The sequence below is a fragment of the Python bivittatus genome, unplaced genomic scaffold (genome assembly GCF_059951505.1).
Source record: "Python bivittatus isolate LINGU-HERP-01145 unplaced genomic scaffold, Pbiv_v1 ctg000570_np1212, whole genome shotgun sequence".
Lineage (NCBI taxonomy): Eukaryota > Metazoa > Chordata > Lepidosauria > Squamata > Pythonidae > Python > Python bivittatus.
In genome coordinates, this window is record NW_028277097.1 from 10,727,869 (window position 1) to 10,749,200 (window position 21,332).

The 21,332-nt window shown below is 39.3% G+C and overlaps 1 protein-coding gene across 1 annotated transcript; it reads left to right on the top strand.

The window, feature by feature from the left end:
- The first annotated feature begins 2,768 nt into the window (after positions 1–2,768).
- On the top strand, positions 2,769–17,088 carry CPLX4 (complexin 4). The gene is made up of 3 exons (XM_007421710.2): positions 2,769–2,935; positions 7,645–7,732; positions 16,861–17,088. Exons 1-3 carry the CDS (start codon positions 2,769–2,771, stop codon positions 17,086–17,088), a joined length of 483 nt encoding a protein of 160 aa, XP_007421772.1.
- Positions 17,089–21,332: the final 4,244 nt, after the last annotated feature.

Below are 21,332 nucleotides of genomic sequence, written 5' to 3' on the forward strand. Positions count from 1 at the left end.
CCAGTGTGCCACTCAATATTTGGATGTTGTGTGATTGGCTGCACTCCAGCATTGAGCAGCAATACTAGGTGCGCATACATATTGCACTCTCAACATTCCAAAGGTATCTTTTGGCCCAGAAAAGTTGGCTACTTTTGCTCTGTGTATGTTGCAGTGTGTATTGGTAGAACCTGCAAGGTGATTCCTTTCTTCTTTAAGCACATAAAAATCCAGTTCAAAAAGGCAGAATCAAAGCTGCTTTGTGATTACTTCAGTCTTGTTCCCAAAATGAAAGTCCACTCCTGCTGGTTAACAAATTATTATACTAAGGAGTGAATTTGTTTTCATTACTGTACTGAATTAATGTACTGAAGTGCATTAAAAGGATCGGCCAAGGATGACTTCTCCTGTGTGCCCTGTTGTAATGGTGACCCATGGGAAGCTCATTCAACATAAAAAGAACTCAGATAGTTAACCTATATTCAATTTAATAGTACATTATTATCTGGGCCAGGTTGCTGTTTGGATTAGAAGGGGTTGTGGGCATCATATTTTTTGACACAGCTCTTGACGCCCCTACCTGTCAGCAACTCTTAAACCAAATGCATCTTTTCCTGGAACTGCACTGCAGCTGTGGAGGGTAGCTGCATCATTCCATGAAAAGACATGGCTGCTTTAAAGAGTAGCCAAAAGATGCCACATGGGCACCCTGCATACTCCCATGCAGCTTTTGCCTTTTCAGATCCTAAGTCCTACACAGCCTGATTTTTATAGTCCATTAAAAAGACATAAACACAGTGGTTCTGCCATAACTCTGATTCTAAAGAATATCCTACAAAACATTGAGAAAACTCCTATCAAATGTTTGTTTATTAATGAAAAATCACCTTTTGTTTGACTGTTTTGTGGAAGAATTGCTCCTAAGTTCCAACTGGTTTCAAGTGGAACAAATACATTCATTTTAAGCTTGTAAGATTTCATGAACTAAGAACACTGACCATATTTAAAGAATATTTAAAATCAAAGGGACAATGTCAATGTTGTACAAAATTTTGGGTAAATGCAACAGGCTGTCTTGAAAGTTTTTTAAACATAAGAAAAGAGGACTTGAGATCTGAACATGAAGATTCAACTTACTCTGCTGTATAAAACTCCCTTCTAATCTATTTTGTTGAGTCATCAAGAATTTACTCTAAAAATAATTTGGAAATTATACCGCATGTCCTTAAAACTACATTATATTAGTTTAAATCTTTCTAGATAGTGTTGGAGGAATTGTAAGTAAACGACACAGTGTCTTCAATAAATGATGTCCATTAATTATTCCTTTCAGTTGAATACTTTTGAGAAAACTAATTTTCTGATTGATTTTAGTGTGACTTTATTACCCATTTTCCCCATATTTGATTTTATTTTTCCATTTAAATATTGTAATGAAATCATTTGTTCATGATAGGATAGAGAAGTACTGTTAAGAGGGAAGGGATTGGCTCGCCTGAGGAAGAGAAGGTGATGGCTTCTGGTGGAACTGTCTTTTAAGTGACCTCCAAATGAGTTTTTAGTAGGAACTGTAGAACGCTTTCATTTTGGGAGTTGGGCGGCATAATTTCTCTGTATTTGTTCTGCACGTGCCTTGCTTTCAATCAAGAAACCCTCTATTTCCAACTACAAATTAAAAATCCCCATTTATGAGAATTGGGTCACACAATGGTGTGTCTCACATCTCTCTCCCACAATGCCTTACCTTGAACCCATCCAAGTGGCTGTGCTCATATGACTTGATTACCCATGGTTAACCATTGTTTTGCTCCATCCATGCTCCATCCAATCTTCAAGGTTTGCATAAGATCCCAGACTGTAAACAAACCACACTGGCTGGTTTAACAGTATAGGTTAAAGTATGATTGGCTAGTTTGTGGTTCAATATATCACATGAACACAGCCACTGAGTTTGACAGGATAAAGGATGTTCTTGATCTGACCTGGAGAATATGGTAAATAGGAAGTGATTGCAGTAAGACCTCCAGAGTGGTTCTTAGCTGTCATTAATGAAATCCTAGAATGCGTGCTAAATCTTTACACACCACCACTATTGAGAGATGTAGGATCTTGCTCTAGTGTAATTTTGGTATTATTTTCCAATCACCGGTCAAACCACTCGGCAGTCTGGAAAAAACAGACTGAAAGGAAATCCGGTGCTCAGTGGGACAAAACAATATCCGTGAATAAAAGGATTGATTCTCATTTAAGGAAGACTCTTGCTGCTCCTTCCACAACCATTCAAATCCCTTTGGTTTATCTAACCTGATTTATTGTTGACCTGGTTCCACAAAATTCACATAATCAACCAAGTCTAACCATTAGAATTCAAACAATGGAGCCATTATCTGCTTATTTTATGCCTGAATGTGTCAGAACAAAAGAAAAAATTAGATCTCAGTGTCTCTCATCTCTCTCTCTCCTCCACCCCACCCCACCCTTGAAAGAATAAAAATTAGCTTAAGGTATTAATAAAAAAGTAAAGACAAAATCTAATGATTTTTTTCCCCCTTGGTAATCTGAACCATCTGCCTCTGGCTGCTAAGGAGTGCACTGCCTTAATCCAGATTAGGGTTGACGAACTGTTTTTGGCATAGAGTTTTCCCTAATACGGTGCCTTACAAGAGCGGCTCAGGGCTGTTGAAATTTCATTTATTGATTGGTGCGTTCTTTTCCCGTGTCTCTGTGGGTTTCCTCGTGGTGTGGGTTTGTTTTCCCATTTGGAAAGGTGAAAAGAAAAAGACGAGAACATGGCTTTCCTAATGAAAAACGTGCTGAGTAACCAGGTGAAAAATCTGGGGCTTCATGGAGGGGGCGAAGAAAAGAAGGAGGAAGCTGCCCCTACTGACCCAGCTACGGCGGCAGGAATGACCCGAGAGGAATACGAGGAGTATCAAAAGCAGATGATAGAGGAGAAGTAAGTGCACCTTCCCATGTTTTCAGTGTGTAAACCGGTTCAGACTGTTTGGGTTCACAGGACCAAAAAAACGGAGGTGCCTTTAATGCCTGTGAGTTAAGGGTGTGTGCCACTACTTATTCTCCCGAAACACTTCTAATTTTCCATGGCACCACTTCCTTTGAATGTTCCTCTTCTTCCAGACTTCTAGGCTGGGGAAAGAGAAAGACTTAAGATGCCCAAGATTTCTCCTAAATAGAACCACAGTTACAAGCATGTTTGTGTATGGAATTTCACAGTCTCCCTTACTGCTCATCTGGATCAAATCCTTTTTAGAATTTTTCTTTTCCTGCCTTTGTTGGTGTTTTTTAGATTTGTTTGTGTAAGCTAGTTAAATCACCAAAAGTTAGATTTACTCTATTTTAAAACACACATAAAGAAAGAATTAATGGCAAAGGTTATGTGAGTATGCCTCTGAAAACCTAAAGTACTGTGCTCTTTTTTTTAAAAAAAAAAAATTACTATGATGGTTATATAATGATATAGGACTACCTACAAAATTAACACTTTAAATTTCAATTAGTATTTTTAGGAAATGTGCAATGCAGTATTAGTACTCAACCTACAAAGCCATACAAAACAAAATAAAGCATTAAATTCAGCCACAATTGTAGCTACAAAAATAATTGAATTTCAAGTCTCTAGGACATCATTTCACTAATGATCAATTACATAATGCTGAGCTAAAGCTACACTGTAAGATGATTAGAGGTGAGAGGTTAATGACCTAAGGAATTTGACTGACCAGGGCTATATTTAGAAACAGCCTTTTTCACAAGGTGGACCTTGACCTGAAGGAAATTCTAAGGGGAACTTCTTTCTTGCATGGGAAAAAGAAGCAAAAATGTGTCCAGGGAAGAAAAAAACCTTCTGTATCTTTCAAGATTTGGATGGAGCAAACACCATTAATGAAGTTACTCTTTTCCTACTATGGCTACTTGAGTTTAATGGTCAGAAGCAGGAGTCTAGTAGCATCTTTTCAGACTAACCAATTTTGCTTATGCTTTTTAATAAAATGAGTTAGTCTGAAAAGGTGCTACCAGACTCCTCCTGATTTTTGGCTATCATAAACTAAGATGGCTGTCCTACATTATTTTTTAATGAAGATCTCTTTCCATCATGGCTTTGGAATGAGTTTGAATTCAAAATGAAATTATATTTCCACTAGTCAAAAGAAGAATTAGGGTATTCCAAGTCTGGAATTAAACTTCATACCTAGGATAGGACACAGGAGAGAAAAGTGCTATTATGTATTGTGGGTGATTTAGTCATTCCAGGGAGTTTAATAGTAGGTGTAGACTCAGCCCTCCCCCCGCTTTCTTCTAACAGATCAGTTTTGCCACTGAATGTACTGAATTTCACAGACATTAAATGACTTACCAAAGGTTGCAAGATGAATCAAGGTCATAGCCTGGAGTAAACCCCTTGTAGTCCTGTTTCCTATTATGTTGTCAGTGTTCAGGCCATAGCAAGACCATTAAAATATCCCCTTCAGAAACATACAAAGGGTTTAAAGGATACATATCCAAATACCGTAAATATTATTTAGCCATAAAACTAATGGCTCGGTTATAACACAACTATAGCAGACAATATGAGACCAATTTTCACAACCATAGACTTGTCATTACAGTTCATTTCGGTTCATAAACTCATTAGGAGGCCTGAGAATGGCCATAAACACTGGCCTGGGCTCCACAGCCACCCCCAGCATTCTAAATCCACCCAGGTCAAATGGACATTCCCATGGAAAGAGAATTTGCTTTCCCACCATATGGAAGGAACAACAGTCTTCCCTCTCTGTTAATCTTCAACATCTCATACCCAGAAGTAAAATGCCGCTGTGCACAGAAGCTGTATTAGCTATTACAAAGTAATTGCCATGGTTGGAACTTTTCCCTGTGAATTTTACTGTTGTTTTGGGCCACAACAACTGTCAACCCCATATGTCAGTGTTGTCCAAACTTGGCCACTTTAAGATGAGTGGACTTCAACTCCCAGAATTCCCCAGCCAGCATGGCTGGCTGGGGAATTCTGGGAGTTGAAGTCCACTCATCTTAAAGTGGCCAAGTTTGGACAACACTGACATATGTAGTTCATTCTTAGGGGAAGGAAGTATAAGAGATGATTTTAAGGTGGAGATAGGGAGGCTGACATTCTAGGTGTGATTCTTTGCTATCAAAAGCTAACTAAACCAAAATGGAGAGGGAAATTATCCTGTCCTTCAAGAATGCATTCAACCCTCCTTTAGAACAGTGTTTTAAAAATGTGGTCTCTCTCTTGTTTCCTGCAATAGCTCAAATCATGTTTCCCATTTTGGTGCATTCCGCTGCATTTTGCTGGATGGTTCCATTTTCCTCCTCCCCTCACTCTAGCTCCTTCCAGATTCAAGAATTAGGAACTTTAGAAAAGAGATGGTTCTGGGCTTGACTTTCGAGTAAATGCCAAAGCAGCTATCCAGGTCCCATTATCTCCTGGAGATACAGAGTAAGATTCTGCAGCTAAGTGAAGGAATCATCTTGAATGTTCCTTCGTCCTAATTTGTAGATGTTTCCTGGGGGTGGAAACAATACCTGGGCATCTATGCACAATCACCAGGAAAAACATGTTTTCTCTTAGTTAGATGGGGCAGGAGTGTCTAGAAGATAAAATTCAAAAAGGAGGTCCAAGTTTGAAATGCTAATAAATCACTGAAGCATTTACTATTTCTTATTGCAACAGTATAGAGCAGTGTTTCTTAAAGTGTGGTCCTAGGACCTCTGGGGGTCTCCCAAGTCCTTCTCAGGGGTTAACAAAATCAAAATTATTTGCCAGCCTGTATTGAAAAATAACACCATATTAAAATCCTATCAAACAATCATGAGAAGCAGTAGCGGCAGTGAATGCATCAATTTTAATTTTTTATATGGTAAATATCAATAAATATAACCCTTAAAAAACAAAAGCTCTTTTGGGGTCCTCCATAATTTTTAAAAGTGGGAAGGGGTCCTGGGAGAAATAGTTTAAGAAACACTGGTATAAGGCAGTGTTTCTCAACCTCAGCAACTTTAAGAAGTGTGGACTTCAATTCCCAGAATTCCCCAGCCAGCATGCTGGCTGGGGAATTCTGGGAATTGAAGTCCACACTTCTTAAAGTTGCTGAGGTTGAGAAACACTGGTATAGAGGATTCATCACAGCAGAGGACAGCACCTGGCCGACCTTGGCTTATCTTGAAAAAAGACAACAAAAATTGGACCAGCTTAGTGCTTGGATGGAAGACTACCCCAAGATTCCCCAGACTGGGAAATTGAAATGCATCCTGAAAGAAAGGAATGGCAAATCACTTTTGTACTATACTGTACCCATGGAGTCACCATGAGTCCATTTCAGCTTGAAGGGATCTTTTCCTTTCATGGAGTATTATTTCAGTTTAGCTTCATAATAGCCATATCAGGTAGGTCAGGTTCCAAGAGGAAGTGACCTATTTATTATATCATATTAAAACTTACACATTATAAGCAGAAATCAAATATATTTATTTACTGCATTTCTACCCACCATCATCCCGAGAAAGAAAAAATGGTGGTGGTAGATTTTTTTTAAAAAAATACAGAGTGCAAATATTCAGTGTATATTCATAGTACGCCTTCCAGAACAACTTCATTTTCAGTACTATCCAGAAGGCAAATGGGGTGGGTTGTGAAAGGCAATAAAAATTCACTAGACATTTCTGTCTCAGTACCTGGAGGCTGCTGAGGTCTGGATGGGAAGGAACGGGCTTCAGCTTAACCCTAGCAAGACAGAATGGCTTTGGGCGTTAGGGCCTCCTGGGTCTGGTGATTTTCCATCCTTAGTTCTGGGTGGGTTTGCACAATTCTCAGGTCCTCCTGGACAAACAGCTCCTATTTAAAAAGCAGGTAGCAGCTGCGGCCAGGAGGTCCTTTGCACAACTTTGTGTTGTATACCAATTGTGTCCCTTCCTGAATGAAGAGGCACTGTACATGCTTTACTCACCCTCCTGAGTGGATTGCCACAATATGCTCTTCCTGGGGCTGCTCTTGAAGAACATCAGAAGCTTCAGTTGATTCAAAATGAAGCATCAAGAGCAATTATACGTGTATCTCATGATGTCCAGCATACCGCCCAAGGTCTGGCTGGCCCAACTCCGCTCACGTTGCAGAAAGCCTTGAAGACCTGGCAGTTTTTCCAGGCATGGAGGCCAGGAGAGTAATTGACCTCATGCTGTTGGTGAATGGTGTTTTCAGGAGCTACGTGGTGTTAGTTAGCTAGGAATGGTATGTATATATTATATTATGCTTTAATTGTTCTTAGCCACCCAGAGTTGCACTGATGAGACAGGCAGTCATATAAGTCAATATAAATAATTAAATAAATAAATAAACCTCCAGATTTTGAGAATTCCTTCTACTGATGGACCTTCTAACCAGATACATGAATCCAGGAGCCACCACAATGCTGCTGGTCTGCAGTACTCTGGGGCATTGTGGGACATCAAAATGGCAGTCCCTTGTCCAGGAACATTTCCAAAAAGAAAGTTCAGGGTTGGTGTCAGTGAAGAGGCCTTGTATTGACAGTTGCTTCTGGATGCCCCTTAAGGGTGTCCCCCAGCCTGATATTTAGCTGGAACTGCTCAGCTGATTATTACAAAACCTCCTATTTATGCCTTCAGGATGGAAAGAGACGCAGCTTTTGTGCAAAAGAAGGCCGGACGAGCTGTTGTGCGGGTTCACTTGCGAGAGAAATACAGACTTCCAAAGGCAAGACCTCTGTGAAAAATAACATTTATACATACATACACTTGAGAACATATAGCATTCAGGTAACTCAGTGTTCCTCAACCTCAGCGACTTTAAGATGGGTGGACTTCAACTCCCAGAATTCCCTAGCCAGCATGGCTGGCTGGGGAATTCTGGAAGTTGAAGTCCACCCATCTTAAAGTTGCCAAGGATGAGAAACACTGATGTAACTGCTTTACTGTTTATCTCTTCTGCCCTTTCTCTATGACCCAGAAATTTAACACGATATGTGACATATGCTGAACGTGCCAGCCAAGGAACATTGCATGCAATTTAAAATGCATACATAATACATCTAAAATATTTTTCTATAGAGGCCTGTTTACCTATAAGTCTATCTACAAATTTTCCCAGATTTGAAACAGAGTGACTGGATTGATTGGATTAAGGATGGAAAGAAGGACATTAGCATAAAGCCCTTGGCATCTTGTAATTAATTAAATGCAGCAGCCCTATTTGCATTTCTCCAAATAAAATAATCTTCTCTTTGGAAAGACGTTTCAAAAGCAAATTCTCCTTCATCAGATTGAATGAGAATTGGTTGGAGAAAAGGGCAGAATTTTTCTGCTCAGTACTAACTTTGTTTTTCATCCTGAAACCTTCTCAAAAGACGATTACTAGGACTCGTATTCAGCATTTGAGCAAAATCAAGGCATATTCCTAGCATCGAATGTAGATGAAAACGCTAAACCAGTGTCCCTCTGCAGTTGACAACCGGATGACCCACATATTCAGTGAAGTCTGGCTTTGTAATAAATCTAATGACTGAATAGGAGAATCCTAGCAGTTACCTAGTGAAATTTTTCCTCATGTTTTTTTTTTAAGGTACCAGGCATTTATCCAAAGCAGTCTTTCTGAACCTTGGCAACTTTAAGATATGTGGACTTCAACTCCCAGAATTCCCCAGCCAGCCATGCTGGCTGGGGAATTCTGGGAGTTGAAGTCCACATATCTTAAAGTTGCCAAGGTTGAGAAGCACTGATCTAAAGCAATAACCCCATTAAAAGCTTGGAAGACTCTCTGCAGCTTTACAGTATAATTTCTTTATAGATCAAGTAACAGTAATGAAATTAGGAAACATGGTAACAAGCGTGTCTGCCGGGTGTGGTCAAAAAAGTCAAGATGACAGCCACAACAGTGTGATTGAAGTCCACCCATTTTATATACGCATATAATGATTGGAACTTCAATCCCACCAGTGTGACCACCATCTTGACTTTTTTGACCACACTCTGCAGACACCCTTGCCTGGTGAGGATGAACCTTCAAACATCTCAGTTAACAAATCACTAATACAGAGGGAACTTCAGAGATAATTATTTAAGGTCACAATTACTGAAGCAGCAAGGGGGGAAAAAAAAAAAAGACTTTATCTCAGGGCCTTAGAGAAGCACATATTAAAGCTCAACTTTAAAAAAAAGTTAAGAAAGTTAAGAAAAGAACCTTCATGGCGGTTTTCGGATCTGGCAGATGACACTCCACCCAGACTCAGGTTTATGTATCCTTTCAGGAAGGACCTTTCAATGCTGGCACCATATTTGTATTGCAAAAATCCATGTGGTAGAGATGGAAATGGAAATAAAGCAGCAGGTCCAGTCAGAAGGGTGTAATAATCAAGGTCCTTGTAATAATAATAGGTCAAATCCACCCTCAGCCAAAATGCCCACTCCTGGGTTACTTTCAGCCAGTCTCGATCCAACCTATCTCAGAGGGTTGTTGTGTGGAAAATTTAAAGGAGGGAACATTACCTGCACTGAGCTGAGCTCCTGGGAAAATGTGGTATATACATCTCAACAATTATAATATGGTACAAAATTATTGCACATTTCAAACTCCTTGAAGATGCTTTTAGCCAAATGCTGGCATGATTTAGGACTGGAGTGGGGAGACTTTTTCTTATTGGCCTCTGTTGTGGGGGGCTATTAGAGTCAAAAGGAGATGAGACATTCTTATGTTCCCCTCCCCTCATTTTTTTCCTTCTCTCCCCTTCTGCCATCTTTCCTGCCCAAATGTCTGCCAGGAGGCAATCCTTGCCAAAACTCTGAATTGCTTGCTGGCATAGGGAAACTAACCCAAGGGCTGCATGAAATTACACAGAGGGGTGAAGTTCCCAGATGGTGCAAGGCAATGGCCCCCTGTTTTTGGTGACACCTTTTTCATGTAACCTCCAGAAATTTCCTACTTCTCCAGTTGGTCCAAAGAACCTTAATCCTTAATCCTCCATCTTCCTTTTTACCTCTGTGTCTTCCTCAGAATCTCCATACGGTCCTTAGCTTACTAGGAAAATTTCCATTTTTCTTAGTCCATTTCTATATGCAAGTGGATTTAAAGTTCTATATGAGTGTTGTAGTGAACTGTTTTATCAGAATTATTTTAAACCCTTTTTAAATGAGACACCTTCCAGAAGAAAATGTTTAAAAGAACTTGTACCAAGGGAGAAAGCATCTATTGATCTGTATAATAATGTATCTGTGAAGAAAAAAAAATGGTAGGTCTTTTTGTTTGCAAACTTAATTCTGCCCCTTGGGTTTCGACATACACAGGGATTACAACCCCTTTTGACGTCTCTGTGTTATTGAGCACTCTTGAATCATCATCTGGCCCTCCCACAAAATTGCTAACATCTCATGCAAGACCACCAAAATCCCCCGAGAATCCAGGGAGAATTTAGGAAGTTTCAGCATTCTTGCCTGAGATTTTGCAATCCTACAAGCTTTCTAAAAATTATTTTATTTTACTATGTCATGTGTATCCGGGAAGTAGACGCTTAACATTAGAGTAGCTGCTGATCAGTCTTAAGTCCAGTATGTCCTTACTTGACCTACACCATCTCTTCCCTAGTTTGTGCCCTTCAGATATGAATCTTGTGCCCTTCAGATATGTTGGGGCTACAACTGTTGTGATTTCCTCTCTTTGGGAATTAGGCAGGTAACATCCAATAGTTTCCAAACTTCCATGCAAAGCCCTTGCTGAGCCTCTGAGAGTTATAGACTTCTCCCAAGAGGAAATAATCTGAAATCCTTTAATGCAAATAATGCAGGAATCAGGAAGGAGTGATTTAAATGGAAGACACATACAGTCTGGTTTGTATAAAGAGGCATAATGAATAGTGAGTAGATCTTGGGGTACCTGAGGTTAGTCCTCAGCTTAACCTAGCCTCTCTGGAGATAAAATGGATTTGGTCACATCATTCTATCTTGAATTTCCTGGAAGAATGTAATAAGAATAGTTTGCTATCTCATAAAAATGGAGACAGCGTGCTGTGGTTAAAACGATGCCTGTTAAACATTTCATACAGATATTTCAAGAGGTACTTACGAGGCCGTAGTATGAGGCCATAGAAAGGTACAAGACATGAAGCTTAAGGGAATTAAGAACAGTCTTATATGACAAAACATGTCCTTAATGAGCCTATTAATCCTATTAATGGGAGTGTCAGGAAAGATTTGTCACTGGGAAGATGTTTTCATCCATGAATCCTATAGTTTGTTCCTAAGTGACAGTTACCATGTTGATCTATTTGCTTTTTTCCCTTGAATTGGAAAGGTAGGAAATATCTGCTATGTAATAAAGCTGTGCATGCTCCAAAAATGATTCAGAAGAAATGCTCTGAAATGTAGCAGGCAGGAATGTAGCACCTCTTTAAAATAGCTGCATCTTTTTCCAGAGTAGTGCACATGCCTGAAAGATGATGCAGCAGCTTTGAAGAGATGCTGCCACTGGACGTGTGCATCTGGTTAAGTCTGAGAGGATTATGTCCAAAATTCACAGCCATCCCCGTGACTACATGCCTTAATTGCTAGATATCGTAGTCCTGAATTCTATACTAGAAGTCCTTAGTTACAGACAGGCTGGTAGCTGTGGTTATTCTGTCACAAAGAGGGACACTCTTCACATGCCTTTGGGAGCATTCTCAGTACTTTCATATCCTAAATATTTTAGCATTGAAGGAAGTAGATTTATTTACAATAATGTGTAAAACTGAGACTGAAGGACTGGGTTGTTTAGAGAAAATCATGGAAACAGCCTTTTTCTTAGTTTACTACTCATTTTGTTCCTCTTGTCTAATTGCATAAAACAGAAGAAAACATTTTTGCATTATTGAACACTGGAAAATAGAAAATTGGGGAGAATTAGAATGTGAAATTGTAGCTGGATAACAAAGAACAAGAGGGTCAGAAATACATTTGAGAGTCCTTGTTTTTTCTTCTACTGAGAAGCTGGGGGAAGGAGGGGAATAAGAACATCTGATCTGAGTCTCTTCAGAGCTGTGTATCCCAACAAAAATCTTGCACTCATTACATGGATCCAATGGGATTTCATTCTTTACTGAATACATTTAATGGATCTATTTATGTCAATCACAGGAGCTCAAGTAAAAAGATGCAGGGATCATGGTTTAGGACCCACAATGCCACCTAATGGTGAAGAATAGATTTCCCATTTTACACAAAAAATCTTGTTTAAAGTTAAGGGCTGTGTCCATAGCCATGTCCATGTGTGTATGGATGGATAGATGGAAGGATACTAATTTGCACCTTTCACTTACCTTACTAACAGAAAATGCCCAAGACATTGGCATTATTGAAGATTCATCTTATGAAAATGTAGCACTGTCAGATGCATGACTGACAGCTAAGGATGCTACCCAATTTCTTGATTCAGACCAGTCCTCGTACTTACGTCAATCGCAGCATCCCCGTGGTCATGTGATCACCATTTGCAACCTTCTTTGCCAGCTTCCTACAAGCAAAGTCCATGGGGAAGCGAGCAGGATGTTGCAAACGACGACCACATGACTTCCTCGCTTAATGACCCGCAGTGATTCACTTAATGATGGCAACCGGAAATGCCCGAATTTCTGTTGCTAAGCAGTGCAGTCACATGACATCATGCTTTACAACTGCATCACTTAGTGATGGAAATTCTGGTCCCAATTGCAGTCATTAATTAAAGATTGCCTGTAATAACAACTGATATATGGACAGATATAACTGATATAAAAACTCTGTTAACTACTTCCTTTCTCATATTCTTATTATTTGCCAGACAAATTCCAAGTCTCTCTAACGTTGTATTAGACTTAGTTTGTAGGTGCTTTAGGGTGTCATTATTATCTTATTCTATTAATCTATTCATCCAAATAAACATAACACTCTGATCAACTGTGATTTAGATCCTATCCAAGGACCTAAGAGTAATGGAGATATCATTGTAGAATGTATGTTGTTCCAAGTAGGATATTCTTTTGCAAAATTAGGGGTGTCAAGTCCAGTATGTTTAAGTTTTCTAAATATTTGATTAATGCTGCAAAGTAAATGAGTACAAACCATCAGATTCCCAACAGCTGTTTTTCCCAACCTGGTGCCCACCAGTTGGATTGGACTTTGGCTGTTAGAAGTTAGGGGAATAAGACAATACATCTTGAGGGTATTAAGGGAGGGAAGACTTGTTAAAGCCATTTTCCTGACCTGGGCAATGTCCAGATGTGTAAACTTAGACTCCTAGAATTCTCCAGCCAGTATGGCCATTGCTGAGAATTGTGGGAGTTGAAGTCCACACATTTGGATGTTGCCCAAATGGGAAAACACTGGCTTAAAGTAACTGCATCTGCACCATCTAAATAGGTGATATATAAACAAAAATTCAAAAGCTCGCCCCCCAAAACGGAAATTTTCATTTGAATGTTTGGAATAATCATAGCTTTCTCTCACTAGCACAGATGCTACACAAATTATATTAGGGTGTCATGCCGCCCAATCCAGTGCATTGTAGCAATATGTTCATGAACTAACAACTAAAAATATAGCCATAAGACTTGCTGATTCTATAGGCCTCAGCTGTTGATGGAACTAGTCCATTTTCCAAACAGTAACATATTGTTTGGGGTCACTGTTTTGAACTGTGATCATCTTTGTAGGTATAGATTGGGTGGGGGAAGTTCAGACATCACTACATCTCCAAAACCAAGAGCAGCTGAAAACTAACAAGAGTTAGCAACTGTGGATCTGAATAAAGTAGGTCAAAGAGAGAGAGAGAGAAAGAGAATGAGTGCTCACTGCATGAAAAGAGATGTCCTTCAAGAGCAGAATAGCTTGAGCAGCTCCTTAACTAGTTGTTTCTTTCTAGCATATATTTGCAAACCACAGTCTGAAGATACAAAGGAAGATGTCAGCTGCTTTCAGAGGAATCTTGCAATTTCTTAGAGGTCCCTATGAGTAATTCCCCCCTCCCCAATTCTCCAGATACAGCTGGGGTTGGTGGGAAGTATGGTCCAACACATCTCTAGGACAGCATTTTAGGGAAGGCAGTGTAGGTGACCCCAATTTATAACATAGCTTGCTTGGAACAGCTGGCTTTCACATTCACTTCAAACAGAAGAAAAGCTATAACCTTGATACCACTTTTCCCAATTTGGTGCCCAGCAAATGGTAACAGACCCCATAACACCCATCCCAGCCATTAGACCAGCTACCTGGAAATTGATGTAGTCCAGAATCATGTTCTGTGTATATCATTGCAGTTGCAGTCTAGCACATGAAAACTGTAGTAATACATTGGTAAAGGCTACTTTACATTTTTTTGCATAACCATGAAGTTCATCTGAAAAAAATCTATCAGGTGATATTAGTAGCTGCCTTTGCTATTGTGGACCAAAAAAAAAAAAAAAGGCTTTATAAAACCTCATGGGCAAAACATTGGGGAAGGGGGTATCCTTTCTTGCAAAGAAGCTACTGTGTGGGGAAGATAAGTGAGACATACTAATGTAAGTCTTTTCTGTAACCAAACCTACTCAAGAGATGGACCAGAAAAGTTGCTTAGCAGACAATCAGTAAAAACAGCAGTGTAAATTCCAAGTGCCCAAGATTTAATTAAAGAGCTAGGCCAAGGCACAAATTAGATTAGAGTCCCATAATTCCTTCTTAGGTTTTGAAGCAGAGACTCTCACAGTGAAGATGTTGTTCCCACCACTGGACTAGGTTCCAGTGGTGAGCTTTATCTAAGAGGCTACAAGCCTCCTCTGCGCCACAGCAAGTTTATAGCAGCTATAACCAGAATGCAGGCCAATGGAGAAGCAGTTCTGACTTCTAAGTGGACCTTCACCTCCAGGATTCTTTCTTGAAAATGTGTGTGTCTGCATCTCTCCACCTTTGGACTATCCTAGTCAGTTGATGAAGGCAACGAGATTCCTTTGGATTCTTCTTCAATCTCATCCTCCTCTCCAAAGATGAGGACCCACCTGCTATCATTATCTCCATACATGAGTTCTCTCCAAAGATGAGTCATCTAAGGAGGTGGGTTTTCAAGTTTGACGTCCACCTGACTGATTCAATGGGTCCAAGCTGGAATCCTGACATTTCTCCTCCCCCTTCCAACCATATTGGTGACCATCATTGTTAGGGTGGTGAGAAGGCTAGACTAGAAAGGTTATTGGATTTTTTGCAATTTCTCCTCTGAAATAACTGCAAAGACACACAGGTTGTGTCAAACCACTCCTCTGTTGCTGCAAGTAAAAATGCATTTAGATATCCATTTAGTCTCAGGACGTTCAGCTCAACTCAAGGGAGTCATTACCTTTTTATGAACAGTAATGCCTTTTACATGCTGCAAGTGAGTACGTGTATCAAATAAAATGGAAGGTTGCCTTGGTAACTTTAAGAGAACACTTTCATTTCCACATTTTACATTTCTATAGAATTTTATCTGTCCATAACCAAGAATTGTGCTGTCTGGTGATATGATGTAGTGGAAACAGTTTTGGACTGTTACAGGAGAGTATTGGACTGAACGAGAGGTGTCAGAAAAAGGGACTCAAGATGTGTCTAATTTAAAAACTGGGGAGCTGGAAGTTTGATTAGTTGCCATGTTACACTGTCCTTTTAAAACTGAATTCCTCCATCTCTGCGCAGACTTTTCATGAGCAAATACGTTATATTTCCCCTGGTTTTCCCCTGGATTTTATGCATGGCTGGGCAGAACTAATCTATGTTTTAACATAATCAGTGTTCCTGTAATCATAAGAAGAACCACTGCAGTGCTGGTCCTGGTGTAGTCTATGAAAGGAACTACATATTCTGGATTATTCTCCTAGAGAGACGGAGATTATTCTCCATCAAGTCTCCACTCTTGAAATCTCTCATTTTAAATTCGATCTTGCCCGGTTTCTTTTTTTCTCAAACTCAGGTTTATTCCATTACTATTTCTATAACCCTTTGCAATTGTAAAAAATGCATGAAAATACATAGTACTTTTATGCACTTTTCTTGTAAAAGCACCATCTGGAACAGCATATGCCCCCCCCAAAATCAGATTGGCCCCAACCTTGCTGGCCTTTCGTAAAGTGTTGAAGACCTGGATATGCTTCAGGGTTTGGGGGGCCAGGAGGTTAGATGGCCCATTGAGAGTTCTCTGTCAATGGTTTAGTTGGGTTTATTTTTGGTGACTGTTGTTGGTTTTTTATTCTTAGCTAATATTGTTTTTGTTTTAACATGTTGTTAGTTCTCTAGAGTCCCATTCATGAGATGGGTGGCCGTATAAAATAGAATAAATAAATAAATAAATGTCCCTAATATAGTTTTTTACAAAACATTTTACTTACATAAAAACATGTTTGCATGCTCGTTCACCAATGTATCAGTTTTGTTTCACTTTTTTCTACTATATGCATTCCTGTACATTTTCTTGTTTGCAACATCACATTTCAGAATCTGGAGAATCTACAGAAATACACTGATTGCTAAACTTCAGCATTCAGCAATGCCTTTGCCTTTAATTGAATGCATACTTTAGGTTTTTAAGAGGGCCCACACAAATTCACATGCAATATTATCTTCTATGCGTGCTCATTAAGACACAAGAACTGTTAAATACAATAGAACTCCTAGGTAAGTTTGCAAACAACTGCTGCTTCAAGAACAGTTCACCAATCTGAAATGTCTTATTTTGGCCTACAGAATTTACTTTTCCTTGTCTTAGAATTTTGACACAGGTATTATTTTAAAAATTGTATTTAGCATGGGAGCTACACACTTCCTATCCATATTTATGAGTTCTTGTTTTACTTTGCTTTTCGCCACTTCCTTTCTCAGAGTGAATTGGATGAGACTCAGATCCAACTGGGTGGAGATGAGGTGGACTTGCCAGAAGACCTCCAGAAGATGGTAGTAGAGGATCAGGAAGAGGAAGAAGACAAAGATACTATTTTTGGACAGCTTCAGAACCTCCAGAATATGGACATGGATGCTATCAAAGAAAAAGTTCAAGCTACTTTCACTGATATTAAGCAGGCAGCTGAACAGAAGTGTTCTGTAATGTAGTAAAGACATTTCACAAGATCTAGGTACAAATGTCCATAGAAGTGGATGACTAGTGGGAGAACAGCAACAATGGGTGCTGCTGCGTATTCATCACTCCCTCCCTCTTTATGAGATGTGGTGGTTCCCCCCCCCCAAATAACATAAAAGCAACCATTGGGAGAAGTCATGATGGCGATAATGGGATTCCAATATTGCAGATTATTATTATCCATACCTGTCCCCCTTTGCTCACGCGCTTGCTTTGTGTATTACCATTTTTAAATACTTTGCACTAATATCTAGCATCTCAAGCATCAAGACAATATCCAGACAGTACTTGTGTTACTCTGATGCAACTAATCAAGTATGATAATGATGAACAAATTATTCTACCACAAGCATCCAAAGATTGCATTTTACTTTATAAGGTGCAAGAACCATTGGTCTGAGTTAAGTGTGTGTGTACACACACAGAGAGACACACACAGCCATGGCTAGGAACTAAAACCAGTGAAAGTGAACAAAATGAAAATTAGAAGGAATGGACAGTGAAAATTACTGTAATCAAAAATGTTTTTCTTCTACTAGTGAACAGATTAGCTGATTATATAGACTTTCTTCACACTTGTTAAAAATCCTTATACCTAAATTCTATAGGATTCACTCCCAGCAACTTGTATATTTGCAGCTGCATCTACAATTGTTCCCCCCCCATTAAAAAAAAAAAAGCATAAATACTTATACTTTCAGCTCCCTGGTAAATTTTCTAGATTCCTTTCTACAGGATCCTCCTTGAGAAGGGATTTTGCTACCCATACATAACCGTATTAATTGTTGTGTGTCTGTTTTCCCCCCCAGGATGTCAGTCTCTGTGTTATTTTAAATAGCTTATACAGTATTGTCGTTTTAATCCATGTAAAGCCACCCAGAGTCATTTACAAGTGTGCAGTTGGAAAAATTGAATTTACAAATAAATTCTGTTTTGTTAAGGGCAGGAAATGTTATATATGAAATTGATAAAAATATGCAACATTTTAGACTGATGGACATCAGTGGAATTTTGAAAGATGTCTTGGGTGCTCTCACAAAAATGGCTGACCTGGTGGATGCAGCCAGTTATAAAACATTCATTTAGTAGAATATAACCTTGCTACCTTCCTAGATTCACTTCATTCTCCTAGGTCCAGTTTACCTTTGCTTAAGGTTGAACAAAGCTGAATTGCAACAATTCACCATTTTAATGTTTTGAAAATATTTACAGGGGCTTTTATGAATCAGTAAAAATGATGGTGGCAAAGTCTAGCAGTTTGCTTTTTGCTGTAAAAAAAAATTATAGCTTGCTGTAAAAAAATTACAATATACAAAAGTTAAGTGGCTGAGGTGCTCTGGCAGGTAAAAGTCTGGCATGTGGCCATCCAGAACATCTGTCTGCCTCTTTCTGAAACAGATGTTGGTCACTCAGAGTTCCTGGATGGTCACAGTTCAATTGGTGTTACAGGCAGGATCTCTTAACATACTTTTTAAAAATGTAATTCTCCATAAAACTTTTACCTGAATGGACTTTATTTCTTATAGGGTACATGTATTTTAAAATATCATTGGTTTCATTTCTATTTTTGCTAAATGGTTGTATTTTATCTTATTGTTAATTTGCCTCAAACACTGGCTAGAAGATGGATTCAGTACATTAAATAAGACAACATAAATATGGGAAGTGGTACTCCCTTACTATACACAGCCATTTTCACGTAATTCAACAAACTTTCATTCCTCAAACAGGGGTGTTTGCAGGAGAGGTAATAAAGTAAAGTTGGTGGCCGTGTGATAGAATCCTTGTCCCTTTTGATGTGCACTGCATGTGCAACGCATGTAATCACGTGATCACGGCCACCATCTTGACTTTTTTGACCACCCTAACAGACACCCCTGCTTCACAGCAGACCCACTACCTTTTATCAGCATTTGCACATTTTAAAATCGATTCCATTTATTTTCCTATCTTGAATAAACATTCATCTGTTTGGTCCTATTTGGGGGCCTTGGACTTTACGGCCTTATGCCATATTACCATATTTATCATCCATATTGCTTATCACCTTTGTCTTATAAGTATAATTATTTAGCCTATAATTACATAATAATGTATAATAATATCATATAATTATCATATTTGTTTACTATATTAGTCATGATCACAAAGTCAATGAAATTATCTAAAAAGTATTTTTAAAGTCTTTAAAAAGTAGAAGAAAAATGCTATGAAGAGGAACCTGATTGCTGGTGGTCTTTGGCACCTTCAAGTCAACCCAGTGCTTGTTGCTCTGATGGCCGGTGACCCTCTTTGTGATCTTTTCGCATCCTGGACTTCTGACCCAAGATCTAGCTTGAGTTAGCCCTTGGCATCATCTGGTAGTCTGATAATACACAAAGGCAGCCACATTGCTTCCAACTTTCTGAACAGATCTGCAAATAGATGGACACCAAAGACTGCAGGGACTGTACACGCCACCCTGGGAAACCTTGTCCCAGCAAAGCTCTCTTTCTTGTTTGCTTTTTAGAGCTTTACTTGACAAAGGTAAAGTTCTAGTTTTGAAACAAGATGAGCCCCCTAGGGATCAAAAGACAGGGTAACTAGGACTGGCATCATAAGCCATTCTGATCTCACTCAGTTGTTTCCATGAAGAGTGAAATGTCATTTCAAGGCTGCAAATGGGAGGGGAGAAAGACGTGTGAAAGTTGTCCCTGAGAACATCCCAGAGAGCTGCAAAACAGCCTGGAGATCAAAGACTTGCAGGAGAAAGGGGGAGACTGAAGACAGAGCGTGTCTCTACCCTTCTGTTTCTCTCTCTGCAATCTTTCCTTGAGGGCAGGGAGGGCATCTTATCCCTCCATAGGCAGAGGATATCCTGCCCCCTTGACTTGGCCAGCACTGTTCATATCTCTTGTCTCACCCTGTATAGCAGCTTCTCTCATGCTCAGATATCTGAAGTAAATTAAGACCTTGATTGTCTGGATCAAATTTGGTTGGGAGATGGCCATCCAGCTGGTCATCAGAAAGTATCCTCAGTCTCCCTACTGGCAAGGAGTAACCAACACACCCAACTCAACTTTACTTTTGAAAAGTCTCCAAAATACTTTTGGAATATATTCCAAAAGTAATTGACAGACATGGATACTTGCCTGCATTTGCTTTTCTGATACACAAAGCCAAGCTGGTTTATTATAAGTAGTATCTTGCTATAATTATCCCCACAGCTAAGAGGCAGAGCTGTTAATTTACAAGGTGCCTAAAAGAATTTCTGATTATTGACTAATCCTTCCTAATCTCTTAAGGATTGCAGCAGTCACTTCATAGTAAGGCTGGACACAGGCTTTTGATTTTCCCAGGACAATCAAATTGTTGGTAAGGTCTTTTATAAGGGAGGAAACCCAGATCAACCGTCCTGTTCACAGCAATCCTGTTTGCTGTTTTTAGTCTTTTCTGCACACAGAATGGACCATCAGCATGAGATTGCATGTCCTTGTGTTATGAGAAGTAGATCAGGTTGTCAGTTGAGTAGTGGACAGTCCTAACACATATTTGACATCTCCATAAAATGTAATAGGGTTTTATCAGTATCCTGAAGATAGTCTAACACAGCCAAAAGATGACAAACTGGGAAAAACTGTGCTAAATGCTGAAATTGGGACTATTTGCATGCCAAATATTGCTTCCACCCTGAACAACAGGTCATAAATGTCCACAGCCAGCCATGATGTTGTCAAAATGATGAAACGTGTGTTATATGTGACAACACACCTCTGCTTTTTCATACCTGCATTATGATGTTACATACCAGCATAAGAAGTGGAATTTGCATCACAACTTTGCAATGCCCATTTCGTCCCTTACTCCCAAAAGTGTCACTTGGGATCAAAAAAATTCATGATAGTAGTCATAGTAGCCAGATCAAAGTCCTGCCCTTTTGTACATGTATTCAATGTTGATACACATGCAAGCCGAGTAAGGCTTCGAATGCACTGCCACAATGCCCATCATGTTTTTTTTTATTCCCCCTCATGGATTCCAATGCTTAGGATACCTTGCTACCCTGGAGATAAATAAATAATGTGCTACCAGTTGTTGTTGTTTTTTCATACACAGAGTTTCTAGACCTGACATTAAACAAAAAATACCCCCCCAGGTGGCCCATACTGTTTCTCAGTTTCACCTGTGTGCACATCTGTCTTATATGCACATATTTCATAGACAGATGTGAATCTCT